Below are 20,016 nucleotides of genomic sequence, written 5' to 3' on the forward strand. Positions count from 1 at the left end.
AAAGATAAATCAGGGGGGAGAAAAAAATGCTGGTAATCTCAGAGAAAAACAACAAAGGAAAGAAAATTAAAAGAAAAAAAAGAGAAAGAAAAGAAAAAGAACAATAAAAGAAATAAAATGAAAACTTTAATTCTTTTAGTATTATGAATCTCATTCATAATAAATAAAAAAAAACAAATAAATAAATCTACAAATAAATGCATAAATAAATAAATAAATGAATAATTAAAAATAAGTAAAAAAAATTATAAATGCATAAATTAATAAGTAAAAAATGATGCATAAATAAACAAATAAAAAAATGCAAGAATAAATAAATAAACAAGTAAAAATATAAATGCATAAATAAATAAATATATAAATGCATAAAAGTAAAGATATAAATGCATAAATAAATAAACAATTAATAAAAAATGAATGCACTGATAAAAAATGTATAAATAAATAAAAAAAATGTAAAAAATAAATGCATGAATAAATAAATAAACAAATAAATAAATGCATAAATAAATAAATAATAAAAGTATAAATAAAAGCATGATTAAATAAATACAACAAAAAAAAAAAAAACATGTACCTTGCTGGTCTCTGGACTGGCAGGGTCAAAATGAACCTGTTTTGCTGCAAGTTCTCTGCCCGTATCCACATCATAGCACAGATAAACCCTTCCAAAAGCACCCTGACCCAGCAACTTCCCTCTGCGCCACGTCACTGGAGCTGTAGGGGCTATACATATGCACATATAAATACACAATGATTGGCTGAACGACAAAGTAATTGACAGTTTCACTCAAAAGCATACATGGGCACATTCTCAAAACTTTTTAAACCGTTTCTATTGACCTTATTTTGCAATGCAAAAGTAAGCTCTATTCTGCAATAGTTTTAGAATTTCCAACTAGGAATATGATAATACATATCTTAGGGGTGCCAAACTCAGCAGCCCAGCACAAACTATTTCCAACCTTCCTTCAATACACTTACCTAGGGGTTTAAAACAAGCCTGAAGGACTCCATTAGTTTGATCAGGTGTTAAAGCCAAACTGTGCAAAACGAGTTTGACACGTGATATATGTTGCATGAACAAAATAAAAAATGTAAAGTTTCATATATTAGCGATTATATGTGGTGTCCCAAAATACATTGATTACAGTAATCAGGGTTTGGCAATAAAGATGTGTGAGAGATGCACAGTATTGTCAGTACTGCCTTGTCGCTCAAGTTTATAATTTTCCATTGACCATTTTGCAATATGTGTGCAAATGCAATCTTACAATAAATTGTAAAAAAATGTTAAATTAAAATACTGTTCATGTTAGCAAAAGGAGGCAGGTGAAAACATACAACAAATGAATTAAAAGTTTGCAACATAAAATAAAAATAAAATCTTGAACCAATAAATGTACTAATGGCTGTAGCTGCTCTTATGTGAAAGCATAAGGTCAATAAGATCATTCAGTCATTTATTTTCTTGTTGGCTTAGTCCCTTTATTAATCTGGGGTCGCCACAGCGGAATGAACTGCCAACTTTTTGTTTTACACAGCGGATGCCCTTTCAACTGCAACCCATCTCTGGGAAACATCCATCCACACTCATTCACACTCATATACTACGGACAATTTAGCCTACCCAATTCACCTGCACCGCATGTCTTTGGACTATGGGGGAAACCGGAGGAAACCCACACGAACGCAGGGAGAACGTGCAAACTCCACACAGAAATGCTAACTGATCCAGCAGAGGCTCGAACCAGCGACCTTCTTGCTGTGAGGCGACAGCAATACCTGCTGTGCCACTGGGTCACCCCTCAATAAGATCATATATTACAAAACACTCACACTTATGAGGGACTGCCCGGTCCTGTGGACGAAGTCTGGACTGAGTATCCACCAGCTGCCAGCTGCCCAAACTCTCCTCGCTGCCGTTCAGAGATCGCCGTGATGGCACCAACGTGAACAAATTTCCTTGCGGACGACGTATTCGTGGGAATGTCCGTCGACCTGAGGAGCAACAATATTTGTATTAGGTGTAAGACAGTAATTCAATCAATTCAATTCATCTTTATTTCTATAGCGCTTTTACAATGTAGATTGTGTCAAAGAAACTTAACATCATAAGTTCTAGTAAACTGAAACTGTGTCAGTTCAGTTTTCAGAGTTGAAGTTCAGTTTAGTTTAGGTCAGTGTGGTTTAATTTTCATTGCTGAAAGTCGAAACACTGAAGAGCAAATCCATCGATGCGCAGCTGTACAAGTTCCTAATTAAGCAAGCTAGTGGCAACAATGGCAAAGAACAAACTTCACCAATTGACGAAAGTGAAGGAAAAAAACTCGAGAGAGACCCGGCTGTGTACTAATAATGTGTACAACAAAAATGTAGTGTAATGTAGAGCAGGGATTCCCAACCGGTGGGCCGCGGCCCACTAGTGGGCCTCATCAATCCTGCAGTTAAGCTCTTTAAAATATGCGCATAGTTGTCCAAATTAATGTCCTGCCAGTGTTTTACAATGGACACGTGAGACTTTGTGGTGTTTTAGTGAACATCTGTTCTCTGTTTCTGTCAGCGAACTCCAATAATGTCCAGCAACAAACCAAACCGCCCTCAGATCGATGTGTTTTAACAGATTTAGAGTGTTTTTGCGTTGTTTTTCTTTTGTTTTTAATGGATATGAATAGTAGACCAATAGATGAATAGTAGTCAGTCTAATTCAAAGCAGCAGCTGTTTTTTGCCATCTCCTGTAGTCCTGTCAGGTTCACTTTTTGAAGAAATGCCCAAATACTCTGCAGTTGTGTTTTTTTCCAAATATTAAAATACATATTGTTAGTTTTTTTTTAATAAAATGATGTAGAATAATAAAAGAATAATAGAAGGCAAATGAAATGTTTTGCTAATAAATAAAGCTTTAAAATATGCAATTTCCTTAGACAATCAGTTTGGGCCTTAAAAAAAATTCAGAGAGGGAGGTGGGCCTCGAAGGGAAAAAGGTTGAGAACCACTAATGTAGAGTGTCATACCTTCGCTGTGATCTTTATGATGCATCGACACATGATACCTGCGAGGGTACGTCCCTCCTTTGCCAACAATCTTATCATAAACATGGTTTTCCCGGTCTAAAACACAAGAATGGGAAATGTAGGTCAGTGGAACAGCTCATTTGTAAAACTTAAGCGGGAAAGCAACTGATATGAGATGCACCTGAGCAGTCTTGTCGGTTGTCAGGATAACTCTTAATCCTGTGTGTTCGAGATTTCCTGAGAGAGGGACTACAAAACAAAACAATAAGTGCAAAATAACACTGCAACAGGTAATTACGATTGCAGAATATTTCATCATTCATTTTTTTGTAGTCTCAGGAGAGAGATTTCACATATGGCAATGATCTCCATCAACCTTAAAATCGATCCTCACCTGTCAGAGTTACTGTCCAGTGACTGACAGCTGCCGGACACAGAGTTTTCAGCACTGCTCCAAGGATCCAGCACCTATAAATGTAGGTGTATTATTTGGTAAATAGACTTAGATTGCACACTAGCTGATTTGGTAACTGCATGTGGTGTTTAATGTATTATGTTCCTAAATTCTCACATATAAAACCAGTTAAAAGCATATTAAGTGGTATTTCTATAGGGACGTCAGACTTTTTAACGATAATAATATTACTGTATTGTTGATAAATGCATCCATAGGATAATTATTTCAAAAATAAAATCATCGAGACCTCAAATTTGTGAATAGAACTGTATAGAAATATTGATTCATCTATTGAAACATTTCATTTTCCAGCACATTGAACACAACACAAAGCATTATACGAGCGAAGGTTCAAAATCGCGCTCTGACATATCTGTACATGTGCTGTTGAACTCACACACTGGTCGCTGGTTTCAGGTATAAACTCCCCCTCGCTGTTGATGCTGGTGTAAGAGCCCTGACGTGCGATTCGCTGCTGCCGCTCAGGAACGTAGCCAGGAGGGGGTGAACTTCGGCCAGTGTTCTGCGAGCCTATGCAATTATAAAACAAAAGGCAAACATGTCATATCTTCATGTCAATCTACATAACATGTAAGATTTTGTTTATGGTCTTGCTGTTCAAATGGTATATGCATTCTTTCAGTGGACTGTCAACATTGTTATGCGACACTGACGCTACAGGCATGTAACTGTGTGTCTGCATAATTTATATTTCACCAATTTATCCATTTGTATGTTGTTTTCCTTCTGTTTTTTGAAGTACAATTTGATTCAAAGAGAGAAAAATAACAATTACCCTGATAATCACATTGTTATTTATACTTTAATTAGCTAATTAAGCATCTTAATAACAGTATACTTCAGTTCTTGACTTTACCAAATTCATTTTCTAGAATGAGCCTGGAAGATGCATTTTTTTTTAAATCGGAAATTTAAAATCTAAAGCCACTTATATATTGCACTTATGAATTAAGCAAGTATTTGGTTAACCTTTCATGTTCCACATGCAGCTTAAGATTAGCTTTAAATAATTGTGTTTAATGCTTAATGTTTACTATAAAGCAGGGGTGCCCAAACTTTTTATTATAAAAAGCCAAAAACAAAGTTGATTGAGGGCTGTGGGCTCAATATATACCAAATTGTATTGAATTTGCCATGCAGGGTAATTTAGAAAACATTGCTTTAAATCATTAACTATAGCAGAGTTTTATAATAAACTTATTACAGTAAAAACTGAAAAATCCAATTCATAATACAATAGGGTTCAATGCTGAATACAATGCCGAGCTGCTCCTGCCTTTGCCTTCATTTGCTCACAGATATCTAAACGAACTCTGGAGCGGATCGATTGTAGTGAGAAAGTAAATGTGCGTTTCATGTCTAATACGAAAGTGAAAGCATGCTGAACTATTAGCAAGAGCTGTTTATCCGTTAGGAACATTAACCGAACTGCAGTATTGCCAAGGGCAATGCATGAGAGGGTCTTACCTCTGATTTATATCTGGTGACAACGTCTGTGGGCGCCACCATTCAAAATTAAAGTGCAGCTTTTCGCTTATAATGTCTTATTGCTCATCGCCATAAATTAAAATAAGGACGCATGACAGCTGAGTGCGACTCTGCGAAATAAACCATGAAACTCTGACCAATGTAAGGAGAGTTTACTCACACGTGACTTGTTTTAGCTCTTTTGGTCCGTTTAGAAACTTTGCCGTGTGAAAGCGAACCACACAAAGAACAAAGAGCAACATTGTAATAATTTTAATCCCTGTTTCGGAGCAACTGAATCGATTCACAGGTGTGAAAGCACCCTCAGAGAGAAAAGAAAAAATAATTAATTAATTAAAAAAGTAAATAAATTTAAGAAATAAAATAGATAAATTTTTAATAGAAAAGTGTAAAAAACTGTACAGAATACACATATACATTGATAACCCAACATTACAAACATTAATCGTCAGGTATTTATACAATGTACCTAAATACATTTACAAATTTCTGTTTGCTTTTGTATTGATCAGTATTACTGCATAATACCGTTAAATTAAAACAATTTGTTGTGGATTGAGGGGAAATAAATGCACGTTTATAATATTTACAAACATTAAATTATTTTATCAGTAGCCTATTTTACAGTATTACTAAGTAAATCATAAAATGTGACTGGCATAATGTAATTTTGACACTGTGAAACATTTTTCAGTGGATGCTTTTACTTCACAGATTGTGTGATGTAATACGATTATAAAACATGAAATAAAAAGTCCCGTGCAATACGATACACTGTGTCAAGAGCTTAATCAAAAAGCAAAACAGCTGAATCATGAGACTGAAGGAAAGTATAAACAAACGTATTTTTCCTCCAGACACAGAGCCTCAAAGAGCTCACGCTTTTCTCCAGACGGCCTTACAAGCTGTAACAACCTCCCCTCCCCCCTAAACTACACACTATTTCTACAACAGGCCATTGGCCTACCATGCTAATAGTGTCTCGCAATCTGATTGGCTGGGAGCCAGAAAACCATTGTGGAGCAGCCAGTGATGGTGGACAGGAAAAGGAAGAGGACCCACTGCTCACAGAGGAAGTCAGAGAAACAACAGAGAGAAAGAGCGAAAATGAAAGAGTACGAGAAAGAAAAAGAGCAGGGAAAGAAGACTGATAAGAAAGCCAGAGTGGTTTTTGGATTATGTGCAGCAGTGTGTGTTTGTGTGTGTATGAACTCACTGGTGGAGTGGTGGCGTCCTCTGGGTTCTGATGACTGATATGCAGTGCTGACATCTCCAGTGGACTGAGAGGTTTTGATGCGAACCTGCTTACACACTGTGTGATGTGATGAAGATGACGCCTGTAAAATCACAGAAATCATTTAAAGTGCAAAAACAACTCATTATAGAGTAACATACTACAGTTTTTACAACCTGCTCTGATTCTCTGTCTACTTTACAAACCGAATGGGTTCCTACTGATTATTAATTTGCTAATATAAAAAGTCTCACATTGCTTTGTTCTTGTGTCAGCAGCATGATCTTGATGCTCTTCATGTTTGAACTGCGATCCAGCAGATCAATGGCTTTATCCAAATCATCCTGATCACGCAGGGGGATAGACAGCTGTGTGCACAAACAAACACACACAAACACTTTACAGATGCATTAACAAGAACTGTCACACTGCTAGCACCTAAATTAAAAGTGCACTCAGTATTTTTTTTCCTCTGCTTAAATATTTTTTAAAAAGTAGATCTTTTGTCAGTGAAATAGTTCTGTTAAAATTACAGTTTTACTTGTAAAATGTCATTTCTATACCTCTCATAATTCTAACTGATGCTTTATGCTCAAAGTTTTATTTAAAAAAAAATTTAATGAAAACAAAAGACCAAAGGCCAGAATTACTAAACAGGACAAATTAGTCCAAAAGCACAATCCCTTAAAGGTTTTGTTGAGTTTTAAAAGTGATTTACTTACAAATGCACAAATTAAATACTGATGTAGCAAATCATTTTCATGTCTGATGCAAGTGCAAATTACATTGCTAAAATGTAGAGCTGATAATGATCATGCAGTGCAGGTAACTTACAAACAACCCGAGAGTAAAAGGGTTAAGACTAGCTTTTTGAACAGGGATCCACTGAATTTCTGTCCACCGAAAACAGCAAAAAAGAACACTTAGCAAAAAATGTAAGACAAAAAAAAAGACTATGCTGCCTAGCAGTGTTCAGTGTGCTGGTTTTACTGAAACCCATTTATTTCAATGGCTTGCACTGTTCAAGGGTGGTTGACCACAAGCGAGTGAGCAGTGGAGTGCACCATCAATATTACATCTACCTTGGTCAAAGTTCTGAATAGCTCAATATTTCATTTTACTCAAAAACCTGAATGAACAGGTAAACTTACTAAACTGTAGGTTATACATGCAGTCAGCAATGACGCTGTCAAAAGTTGTACATTTTTAATAAAATCACTGAACAGTGTATTGTAAGCATTTGTGTTTAAACAATCTTATTTTTCACAGGGAGAAAATATAATATTATCAATTGATCAACATTTAAACAGTTTTGTGTCTTGCAGAACACAAAGGAGCGGTTCACACAGAATGCTAGGGGTGTCAAAATTAATTGTTTTTTCGGTGCACCGCGATGCAGACACGGACAATTCGGAATCGGTTCAGTAATAATCATAACCGGTTATTATGTACTGACGTCATTTATCTCCTATGAGCTATGTGGCGAGGGAGGTAAGCGCGGGTATTTATAACACTCAGGAGCCAATTCAGGGCTGGGCCGTGTCATAGGCAGTATAGGCAAATGCTAAGGGCGCTGCACATCCAGGGGGGCGCCAGAAATGAGCACGGTTAAGTTGGTTTTGTTTTCTATAATCCTGACACATTCAGTTATAGCGGCAATAACTCAAAAACCTCTTACCCTAAAAAGATCTAAAATGTGTTTCCTACAAAAAGACAAAGCTGATTATGTTTCACAGCTGTCTTTTTCTTTCTTTCTTTTTTTTTTTTTTTCGCTCGACATTACGACCACTGCTCCCTTTAAGCCCTAACAATATGCATTTAGCCTGCAGAGCTTGTGCAGAGCGGAGATCTCAGTAAGGGACTGTCCATACACAGTGCACGTTTCTGTTTGCAGGCACTCTGTAGCTGGATCAGGATACTCATGCTTTTTTCTCAACCCATTATGGATACGTACCCCTGTATACATTTCTGTAGAGCGCAAAATACATCCCAAGAGGTAAGGTTTTTTGCAGTTTTTGTTTTCGTGAATCCACCAGAGGCAATTTTTTTCTCATGAGTGCCATTTGCACCTGCTCTTCTCAAGAAAATCCACCTGAGGCCACTGTCGACTGACTGACTGATCGATCCCCCCCACACACTGCCTTTTTTAAACCCAACCGACATTGTTTTTAAAAGCAATCCAGAAAAAAAGAAGCCCTCACACCTGCCTGATTTTTACCACATTTTTAGAGGTTACCACATTTTCACCCTGTTTTTTTACTTGTTTATTTTATTTTATTGTTTTTGTCTTGCTTCACTAAACTCGAATCCTGTCGTCATGGTCAACTCCTCTCCACATCTCAAGTCTGCTGACGTACACAATAAGCCACTGTTCAACTGCTAACAGCAGAAAAGCTGTTCATACAGAGGTAAGTGGTCAGCTGCTAACGCAAAAAGAAACAGAAGTCGTCGGTGGAGTCATACCACCATGTAGCATTCATTTTAATGACGAAATGTAGCAATAAGTAGCTCTGGCTACATAATTTGCACTTTCCAGAAATGTACATGAGGATACATTTTCATAATGAGCCCGTGTTGCTTTTACTGCCCTTTAATCAAACAATTTCGAACTGTTGCCTCTTGCATTTTTAGACGCGTTCAGTGGGAATAAGCCCTAAGAAACCCTACAGCTGTCAATATTTGCGACAGTTTGATGAAAAAAAATCAATCATTTTGATAAATCTGTTTGTATCATTTTAACCTAAATAAACTGAGTGCACTTATACAAACATTCAGCAATCATTCCATAAAATGGCGCTAAAATAATAGTTATGAATGTCTTGAGTATTTGAACATGAGTACAGTGCAAACATAAGGTAGTGTCAGTGAGTGCATTCAAATGTAAATCAATACCTCATTATTCATATAATGCAGGTCTAACTGCTGACCAAAGAATGTTTTGACTTTCTGCTGGACTTCCTCAAACTGCACAGGCCGCCCAAACATCAGAATCCTATACAAACATATATAAACATACACACACGCCATGCACACAGAGAAGGGGGGGTTAAACAGGAAGCTGAGATTTCTTTAGATGTGTAATCCGAGACGGCAAGTCAAGTCAAACACACAGTTGGATCTGCAGAGCTAACACATTCCTGAAAGCACACCTAGCATAGCTGTGGTCTGTCCTGGCAGCCACGGACAAACCACAGTACTTTCCCTTTCCACCAGTGTGAGAGCTGAGCGAGAGAGAGAGAAAGAGAGAGAGAGAGAGAGAGAGAGAGAGAGAGAGAGAGAGAGAGAGAGAGAGAGAGAGAGAGGATGTCTGTGTGTATCCGTCTCAATACACCAATGAACATGCTGTTTGCATTGCTATTTTAATATATACACACACACGGGCACACATGACCATTCCAGTAGAAAAGAAACTCAGATTCACCTTCTTTCACCGCAGAACTCAAACTTAATCCTGACATCCTCCTGAAGAGAAAGAAAAAAGAGCTGAGGTCATGTCAGGGTCATGCAGGAGTCACAAGGTCAGAGTTGCTCTAAAACAAATGTGTTTTACCATTCTGTTGGAAGAGCTGGCAGGGATGACAGGTTTAGTTTTTGCCGTGTCATAAGTTGTCGTTGGCTGGCGCCTGGTCATCTGCAGGGCCACCAGATCCTTCATGATTGAATGAAGAGCCTGTCTCTCGTCTGGAAAGAAAGAAATTACAGTTTGCTTATAATGATTGTAATGCTAATGGTTAATGATTGTAATGTTAGTTTTTATGGTCTTATATATATATATATATATATATATATATATATATATATATATATATATATATATATATATATATATATATATATTTATATAATAATAATATAATAATATACAGGCGACGCAGTAGATAGTGCTGTCGCCTCACAGCAAGAAGGTCGCTGGTTCGATCCTCGGCTCAGTTGGCGTTTCAGTGTGGAGTTTGCATGTTCACCCTGCGTTCACGTTTGTTTCCTCCAGTGAATTGGGTAGGCTAAATTGTCCGTAGTAAATGAGTGTGTGAGTGAATAAGTGTGTGTAGATGTTTACCAGAGATGGGTTGCGGCTTGAAGGGCATGTGCTGCGTAAAAACGTGCTGGATAAGTTGGTGGTTCATTCCGCTGTGACGACTTCGGATTAATCAATCTTTATTATCTTTAATCTTAATTTCACTTTGTTTGTTAAGCACAAATATTTGTCCAAAACTAATTCTAAATTTAATTCTAATTTCCAGTAAATTAATAAATAAAAAATAATGAAGTGTGGTCAAAGAAGTTATATCAACACACAGGTGCTATTCTTTAGCCCCATATGTTGATGTATACGCTCTATATCTTTATATATTAATATATATATATATATATATATATATATATATATATATATATATATATATATATATATATATATAAATTTTAAATCGATAAAATTCAAATTTAAAAAATCTGAAACTAAAATAAATTGTTTTATTACAAAGAGACAAGTGAATTTAGACAGTAATAAAATGAAAATTTTAAAATATATATTCTGGTTTTGACACTGAGGGCTCTATTTTACCAATCGAGGCTGTGTCCGAATCCACTTTTGCTATTTTAAGGAAGGAAAAATCTGCTTTGCGCCCCGCCTCATGGCCTAACAGGGTTGTCTTGACAAGTTACGCGTGTGTTCTGAGTATAACTTGCATCAAACCAACCAGAGTCTCATCTCCCATTCCCTTTAAGAGTCAGGTGTGTTGCACCGTTGCGCATTTGCGATTTCAAGAGGAAAAACTGAATGCTTCACTAGCAAGAAACAGGTTAACAAACCATCTGTAGGACAAGAATAAAGAACGAGCCTCCTCCATTCGGCCTTTTTACTTTACTTTTACTTTTTACTCCTTTACTTTCATGGATAACTGTGTTGTACACACTCCACTAAAGACATCCATTAGCCTACATATTTCATTTAGTTTGTTAAACACAAATATTTGTCCAAAACTAATTCTAAATTCAATTCTAATTTCCATAAAATTAATAAATTAACAATAATGAAGTGTGGTCAAAGAAGTTATATCCACACACAGGTGTTATTCTTTAGCCCCATATTTTGATGTATACGTCTTCAAAAACCCGACAGGTGTACAAATATAAGCTTGTTTTTATTAAACAAATATAAATGTGCATATAATAATTAATACTGCTAATAATAATAACTACATTATACAAAAGCAAATTGTCATGAATAAACTGAAAAAGCCCCCCAATGGAAAAAGGCATGCAGGCAGTGGTTTCGAATTTTTTAGAATTCGTTTTTAAACCAGAACACCCATGAGTCCACAAAGTGGTGCAAACCGATTTGCTATTTAAACACATGGCGGAAAACATGAAAATTAGGGTTGCACTGGTCTGAAAATAGCAACAAATCATGGCAAACATGTCTTGCTCCTTATTGCACTGGGTGTATGATGGGGGCCTTCAACGACATATTATATCGAAATATTAATAATAGGAAAATTATCATTTAGCAATTACATAAATATTTTGCTGAAAACATTCATTCATTTTCTTATTGGCTTAGTCCCTTTATTAATCCAGGGTCGCCACAGCGGAATGAACCGCCAACTTATCCAGCAAGTTTTTACGCAGCGGATGCCCTTCCAGCCGCAGAAAAAAAATGAACTTGCTCTACAGTTACAGCACAGGTGCAGAGGAACTGATAATGTTCTGCTCTCCTTTGTGAAAACACATTCTCATTCGAACTACCAGTGCTGCGTCAGTGCTGTGAAGCATATGAGAATAAGACGACTGTGTTTTTGAGATCTCTGTTCTCATGTTTGATATAAGAGCGAGCTGTGTCTTGGCTAAGCTCACTCCTCACAGAGGGAAAATATTCGCAGTGTGTTATTTGGACAGCCTTCACAAGCCTCATCTACCTAATACTGGGAACATGACAGATCAACCCAGACTCAGCCGTTCAACTGTAAAATATTTATTCATGTGAGAACACAGAATAGTCACTGTCTGTATGTTTCTCTTCAAACAGCTACAAACAAATACTTAATTCTAGGTGTCAAAGTAATTTCGTAGTCATTCTCTCTGATGGGACACTGTCAATTAAACAGGTCAAGCCAAATTCACAGAGAGGCAAAGAATATATAAGGTTAAAGGACACCTATGATCCAAAATCAACTTTTGGAAGCTGTTTGATCTGTTAGTGTGTCCACAATTGTATTGGAGTGATATTAACAAGTCTCTTTTTAAAAGATATCCTCACATTAAAATAGGATCCAAATCCCAGCAATTTTGAGGCCCACTGCAAAGTGACATAGGTCTGCGGTTTACCTTGCCCACTGAATTAATTGACAGGAGTGTATTAAAATGTCTCTGTAGTAACATATAAACATGTCCACAGAACAGTATTTGCAAAGAAACTGCAATTAAAAGATCTGTTCCAACTCTCTGTGATCAGCTGCACCGCAAAAATTAGTTTTACAAAATGTAAACATTTTTAAAACAGTGCATGTGTTGTAGTAAAGACAGTAAAAGCACAATTTAATTCATAACCGCAGGAATCACAGAAAACCATTACTTTGGACTGCAAAAAAATTACAATATAATTTTTTTAGTAAGAGACATCTTAAAACAAATTTAAGCAGTGAAGTACATTTTAACCACTGAGAAACTATTAAACATCCAGCCAAGCTATTTATTAACACAATCAAACAATTAACAATGCATTTATTAATCTTTGTTGATGCTAATGTTACTTGAAATACATAAGTTAGTTCATGTGAACTCATGGTGCATAAACTAAAAGTTTAAAAGCATTTGGATTTTAATAATGCATTAGTAAATTATGAATAATGATAAATAAATGCTATAGATATATTAGTTCATTATTAGCTCATGTTAATTAATACATTTACTAACATTAATAAAACCTTATTGCAAAGTGTGACCAATATTTTTAAATACTCATTTGTTTTATTAAAAAAAAAAAAACTTGACATCAAGAAATAATTCAAAGCATGTTGAATACCCCTGATTAAAAGGGTTACATACACAAACACATTATGCAAATTAAAACAAAATGTGATGACTTACTCATTTTGCCAGTATGGATGTGTGTTATTTTGTTCAGATTTGAAGATCCTTACACACACTTTCCTCTAGCATCACCCATCAATGGCCTAAAAGTGGAACAACATTCAGGTTATAAAGAAACTCTAGATAAAATCAGAGGGTATATATAACTTCCCTACCTAAAAAAAAAAAAAAAAAAAAAAAAAACTGTAATAAATCTAACAAACAATGACATCACAGTAAACAACTGCCATAATAAAACATTACATCACCATCCATTAGGGGATTTTCATTCACAAGCATATTTTAATATTTAACTAGTTTACACATGTTTATTCAGTTAAACTTTGCTGATGCTAGATGCACAAAACATCCACTTAAAAAAAATAAAGACTGTAACAGGATAATGAAATTGGTGCATGTGAGACATAAAAGAATGTAAGCTGAGCCGGCTGGCACAAAGCTTTGTCAAAAAAAAAAAAAAAATGAAAAAGCTGAGGGAAATAGTTACCATTCAAAAACTGGCAGACTTCAGTTTCACATGCTTGATTCAAAGAGTAAAGTCTAACTCAAAAAATGTACATTCCCTATAAACAACATGACTGTAATATTTTTTATAATTCATTTGCCCATGAACACATGTGGCTCATATTAACAAAAAGAATGTGAAAAAAGGTTGCACTATATTGGTTGTTGTGCTTTAAAACTGACGTTTTTGTCATATTTATCAAGGTTCAACATTCTAATGGTTAATATCATCATCAATAATATTGCTTCGAATGCTAACCATGTAAGTGAAGCTCTTAAAGGATAATTTTATATTAATACAAGTATATTACCCTGCAACCTTCTATTGTCTTTACAGGGGGAAAATGCTTTACCAGTGTCCAGACGATAGTTTCACATAATGTGTTACCAATTTCTCGGAAGGAATTAATTGAATCATAGCTAAGCTCTGTGCTATGCGTGGCATCTACAGTGTCAGTATTAATTTACTAAGCTTAGTGAAACTACGTTTTATTAAATAAGATTTGAGCACATTTCAATATTATTCAATTGTAATCATTACTATTGGACTGTGAAGAGACTTTCAACCAGCACAACAAAAATGTTTCTGAAGACAATCATCTACTGCACCTTTAATGTAGTTACTGTATAGCAATATTACAAATAAAGTTATTTTACATTATTACTGAGAAATAACTACACTTTTTTCATTCCTTTTAACAGAAAACATAGTTTTAAGCTAATAAACTAAATTTATTCCACTTATTTTTATTTGTATATAATAGTGCTATGACCAATGTATCAGAGACATAATATCAAATAATCAAGTAATACTGTATTTTCATGCAGTTTTTTTTTGCACAACAAATACCAAAAAAGTTGTGGTATTTATTATTATGTTATTATTACAGTATTGTTTAGGTTTAGGGAAGTGTTTAGGTCAGCGGTTTGCAAATATAGGGGATCTGTGCGACAATTGCCACCTTCTCATGGAAGCATGATGTGTATCTGAAACTTACAATGAAACCTACATACCCTAAGCAACGCATTTCAGAATTGCAAAAAAAAAAAAAAAGTAGACCACACCTAGTGGATTTGCCATCTGAAGTCCAGGGCAACGTGCAGGGCAACATATTTTAGTCTTCACAAAATGATGAATTGACATCTACATTAATACTCAAAAATGAGTTACTTAAATGAGACGAGACACATACAAAATTGCCAAATTCAAACTAAACGTGCAAAATGTCAAATATAACCTATCCTACACAACTTGGACCAGGTGAACCTTTGAGGGCCAAAATGACTAATAATTGTCCTAAATATTCAGTTTACGTCAGCACATACTTTAAAAGTTGAGTTCTGGTTAAGATTGCATCATTCCTAATAATGACAATACCTGCCTGTGCGTCACGAAACCTGTTAAACTCTCTTTTGATTGAACTAAAGTGGACAGAAGGAGAAAGAACTAACTGAGAACTGTAGAGAACCGCTCATCCTTCCAAACGTATGGTCAAGCTGAAATGATTAACCAATAGGTTGAGGTAAGGAGCATATTTGTTTTAGCGCCTCTAGTCATGCAGCTATAAATGAACCATGAGAAATTAAAGGTCAGAAATCACTTATTTGCACCCATTCAGCCAAATATCTTGAGTGGCACCCAGGTGGCTTGACCCACCCCACCAATGAACACTCAACAAGCAGGAGTGTGTTCAGCCCCATCTGATGCCTCACTACCCATAAATCCCAGTCTAAGTTAAACAGACCTTGACCTGAACACTCCACAGAGAGTGTGGTGAAAGTGTGCATGCTTTTTCCTTCATGCGAGTTCTGAATGGATATGTGCTGGAATCATGCCACACCACTGGAAACCTCCATTTGTGAAACACCAACTCCTGACCAAAACCATCTGATTTATAATCTGAACATTCCTCCATTTTATTGCTTTCCTATTGAACAAAATCTTTTAATACCATTTTTCATTCTAAAGATGTTATGTTTTTTGGTGGTGTTTAAAGCACAGAATATTAAATTCTTCAAAAAGACCTAAATGTTGACCAACAGGTAAGAATTGTATTTGTTATTACTGTATTTATTTGTTAAACAGTAGCCACGTCTGTGTTCAAAAAGTTAGTTCACCCAAATTTAAAGTCATGTTGTTAAATACTCTACCTCGAATCTAGGGCTGGGCAATATGGCAAAAATGCAATCTCGTTAATTATTTTCCATATTGAATGATATATATTTGGACATCAGTTGTTAATGCTGCCAGATTTAAAAGAGTAACCCAACAATAACAAAAGCCATAGAAATTAGAGGGTCCATTAAATGGCATAACATTTTCGGCCAACAAATTTTTGGTGGCCGAAAATTCGGTATGTCTCTAATATCAACACACTTCTATATTCCCATTGTTGCACATTTCTGCTATTTGATTGGCTCTTAGATCAATATAAAGTCAGAAAAGTCCAGAGCTCATCATTGTTATTGATATAAATTTGATCTTGATCTGATATATTATAATTCCAAACCAAAGACTTTTGGTCATCCTCAGAATACAAATTAAGATTTTTAAGATGAAAACGAAGACAGCAACAGTCCTTGTTCAGTCCAGGAAATACCAAAAATATCCTCATAACAGATCACATGCATTCAGTGGTTCAATTGGAATATTATCAATAAGAAAATACTTTTGTATGCGCATAAAACAAAAATGACTTTATTCAAGTTTCTTCTCTTCAGTGTCAGTAATAGGCATGGGCCGGTATAAGATTCTGACAGTATGCTAACCTTAGATATAAATATCATGGTTTTATGGTATCGCGGTATGAGATAACTGTTCTAAAATATATTCTTTTTAAATGTCTGGATAAAAAACAAAACTTTTTTCCCCTTTGTACACAATATATTTTAATTTGAGAAACATTTAAAATATTTTGAAGCAGTAAACATGTAAGGCTAAATAATTCAAATGAATAATAGAGTTCTGCTTTCTTAATTTGTTTTAAAAAATGGCAACTTTGATCTTTTCTGCTGAAGATACTACTGTTCTAAACAAATTAAGTAAATAAAAAAATCCTACTCATACCGTAGAAAAGGCATAGCAGAAAATTTCGACGAATTTAAAACTTTGACTTTTCCAAACCGCTGTATACCTTGAACACGGTTATTGTCCCATGCCTAGTCAGTATAGGGTGCTTGACATGCTTGTTTGCACCTCTGACATATAGTCATGCATCTGTACTTTGTTTCAAACAGAGAAAGAAACAGAGGTGAGTACATTGGTGCAGTGCTCATAAACGTTGCAACTATAGGACCAATACTGACACTGAAGTAAAAAAATAAATAAATAAATAAAAACTGTTGAATAAAGTTATTTTTGCTTTGAGAACAAAAGTATTCTTGTAGCTTCATAATATTCATAATTGAACTGCTAAAAGCAACTGGTCAGTTTTGATTGTGCTTTTTGGTACTGCTCTGGATCAAATTTCATTAAAAAAAATCTTAATTTGTGTTCCAAAGATGAAAAATGTTTCAAGGTTGGAATAACATGAGGGACAGTAAATATTGGCAGAACATAAGGCCGAGGCAAAATCATAATTAAATCTGTTGTGTACCACCTCCATGTATTGAACTTATTCTTAACGTATTTGCAGGCACGGCCATTGGAATCTTTTGGGCTTGAGATTTCCGGTCTTATTTACTTACTTTGATATTTAGATGGTAAAAACAGCTTGTTATGCTGCTTGATGTTGCATACAGATTTTTTCTCTTTTTTTCTACTTTTTATGTATAGTTATCAACAAACTCGTTTGTAGAGCAAGTAGTTTGACAGTCTTCTGCCTTTAAATATTCCTGATCATTTCTCCCATTAACAACTGAATCTGAAATTCTAAAACAAGTGCAAAAATGAGTAGACTTCTTGTTCTTGAAAAATAAGGTTAATATGGGTATACTATTTTCTAGGACACTGATATAAAACCTGTTTTTGTCAATTAATTTCCATTCATAATTCTTCCTTTTTAAACGGATATAGATTTACATAACCATATTGTCCCTCGCAACAGTAGAATAACAAAACTTTCAGCAAAGCTTAATATTCCAATACCAGTTCGACAACGGCTCACATGTCAAATGACTCTATCACCTTTCTCAGATTTTGAGTGGACTTATTCTGAGCACTGAGGTTAAATTAAGTTGTTTATTGAACACATCATAACATCAAATCTTTGATTTAGGTTTTTACATTTTTAACCTAATATATTTAAATGTCAGAAGACTCACCAGACCAGACAACGCTTATCCAATGTTCTATTGTCCAAATTTGATAAGCAAATGTAGTCTTGGTGTGTGATTTATTTGTCCAAACATTCAAAACTATATAACAAGTAGGGTTAACACACACACACACACACACACACACACACACACACACACAAAAGTTACTTTAACATTTAAATGGATCATGGAGCAAAAACATACAGAGAACAGAAAAGTTTTTTCCTTCTCATCCAGTCGTTGACCCCCTCTCTCTATCTTTTTCCCCCTTCTCCTGTTCTTAATTACCTTGTGGTAAGTATGTGTGGAATCTGGAGAGGGGAGAAGGCCGTTTTGTTTTGCTTGTATCCCTTTTCCATAGCTCACCAGAATCTCAACAAATTTCTCTTACCATTCCTGCCCCCAGCCACCTCTCTCCTGATTTTGAGCTGTTTAGTCTGTGGCTGGTTTTCCCAGCCGTGGCGCTGGCGCTGAGGCTGTTGGCTTTTGCTCACGGAGGGGCTTACAGTACAAGAGACTCACAGGCTTACAGCACAAATCCCCTCCAGTGTTCCTGTTCCCCAATGCTCTGGAGAGACTAGACTAAAAATGATTCCTGTCAGCTCTGGGGTAGATGATGACAAGTTATTCTAGATGGTGAAAAAGATCACTAGTTCACGAACTGGCCAAAAGCCATGATACATTATACATAAAGTGATCTGACACCTTCGGAGTAAGTTGTAGTCTGTGCAGTGGTTGTGTAATACTTGTGAAGGAATTTCTCAGGACAGTAAAAATAGAGATATAAACATGATACAACATATAATAAACATAAACACACACACACACACACACACCTGTAAATTAAAACATCCAAACATAAACAACTGATTCAATGACTAAGGTGAATCCATGATGAGTTACCAGAAAGTGTTAAATGTAGACCTGTGTTGTGCAGAAATGTTAATAGAGGAGTGTACAATTATTGTTTTGTGCTAATTTATAATAATGGTTCATATCTTTCTTCAGTGTATTTGGCAGTGGAGAAATTAGTTATTAGTAAGCCCAAACAGAATCTGCACATGCAGAAATCCATAGATTTTTTACAGATTTTTAGCCCATCGAGTCTTTATTTACTTCCGTAAATGTGTGTACATTTATTTTTATTCAGTTTTAAAACACATTTCAGTGATATTATTGACTAATAATATGAAAATGTTTTTGATTTATTTACAATAAACTTTGTAATGTAATTTTCTCTGTCTTAAGGTTTAAAAAGTTTTTATGTCATATATATTAAGTTTTTTTGTTTAATGCTCTCATAATCATTCCAGATAAATCCGCACATTTGTTACAAATTTCTCTGCAGAAATAGTACAAAAATGTCAGCAGATTCTGTCTGGTCCTAGTTATCAGCTCTAAATGACAGTTTAGAACACTACTGGCCTACTGATGTGGGATTTTCAAATGTTGTTATGTAGGTTTCAGGTTAGCAATAGATTAATGTGATGCTAATGTATTTAGGAGTTTGACCTACAGTGGACTTTAATGATCACATTGACAAGTTTGGAGCACAAAGGAAGACACTGGATTAATCAACCAAAAAACTAAATATTCAGTCATTCATTCATTTTCTTTTGGGCTTAGTCCCTTTATTAATCTGGGGTCGCCACAGCTGAATGAACCGCCAACTTATCCAGCAAATGTTTTACCCAGCGTATGCCCTTCCAGCTGTAACCCATCATTGAGAAACAAGATATTCATATTAATATATAAATTATATCTTAATAAGATATCTTAGCTTAAACAACATTAAATGTTAGATACTTAATTTAAGCTAACAATGCTTCTACAGCATATATAAATTTCACAGCATTTAACAAAACTAAAATGTCAGCATTTGATTTTTCAAAATTCAAAAAGATTTGCTTAAAGGATGGCCAAAATTTTAATCTTAAAATAATTACAC

General features: G+C 35.2%; 1 protein-coding gene across 2 annotated transcripts in view; it reads right to left on the reverse strand.

Moving 5' to 3' along the window:
• The window catches only part of map3k3 (mitogen-activated protein kinase kinase kinase 3), a 32,025-nt gene that overhangs the window by 9,736 nt on the left and 2,273 nt on the right, over positions 1-20,016 (reverse strand). For both annotated transcript variants that reach the window (XR_015480894.1, XM_087244621.1), the window contains exons 2-13: positions 13,305-13,390; positions 9,766-9,896; positions 9,637-9,677; positions 9,108-9,207; positions 6,470-6,583; positions 6,198-6,318; positions 3,870-4,003; positions 3,410-3,483; positions 3,197-3,264; positions 3,016-3,111; positions 1,840-2,001; positions 578-726 (exon numbers count right to left, since the gene is read on the reverse strand). Coding sequence is in view for 1 of the 2 variants with exons in the window: in XM_087244621.1 (XP_087100747.1) it covers positions 578-726; positions 1,840-2,001; positions 3,016-3,111; positions 3,197-3,264; positions 3,410-3,483; positions 3,870-4,003; positions 6,198-6,318; positions 6,470-6,583; positions 9,108-9,207; positions 9,637-9,677; positions 9,766-9,896; positions 13,305-13,308 (1,194 nt within the window). In the remaining variant the exon portion in view is untranslated. The remainder of the gene's footprint in view (positions 1-577; positions 727-1,839; positions 2,002-3,015; positions 3,112-3,196; positions 3,265-3,409; positions 3,484-3,869; positions 4,004-6,197; positions 6,319-6,469; positions 6,584-9,107; positions 9,208-9,636; positions 9,678-9,765; positions 9,897-13,304; positions 13,391-20,016) is intronic.

The sequence above is a fragment of the Danio rerio genome, chromosome 3 (assembly GCF_052040795.2).
Source record: "Danio rerio strain M-AB ecotype USA chromosome 3, GRCz13ab, whole genome shotgun sequence".
In the NCBI taxonomy this organism is placed as follows: Eukaryota; Metazoa; Chordata; class Actinopteri; order Cypriniformes; family Danionidae; genus Danio; species Danio rerio.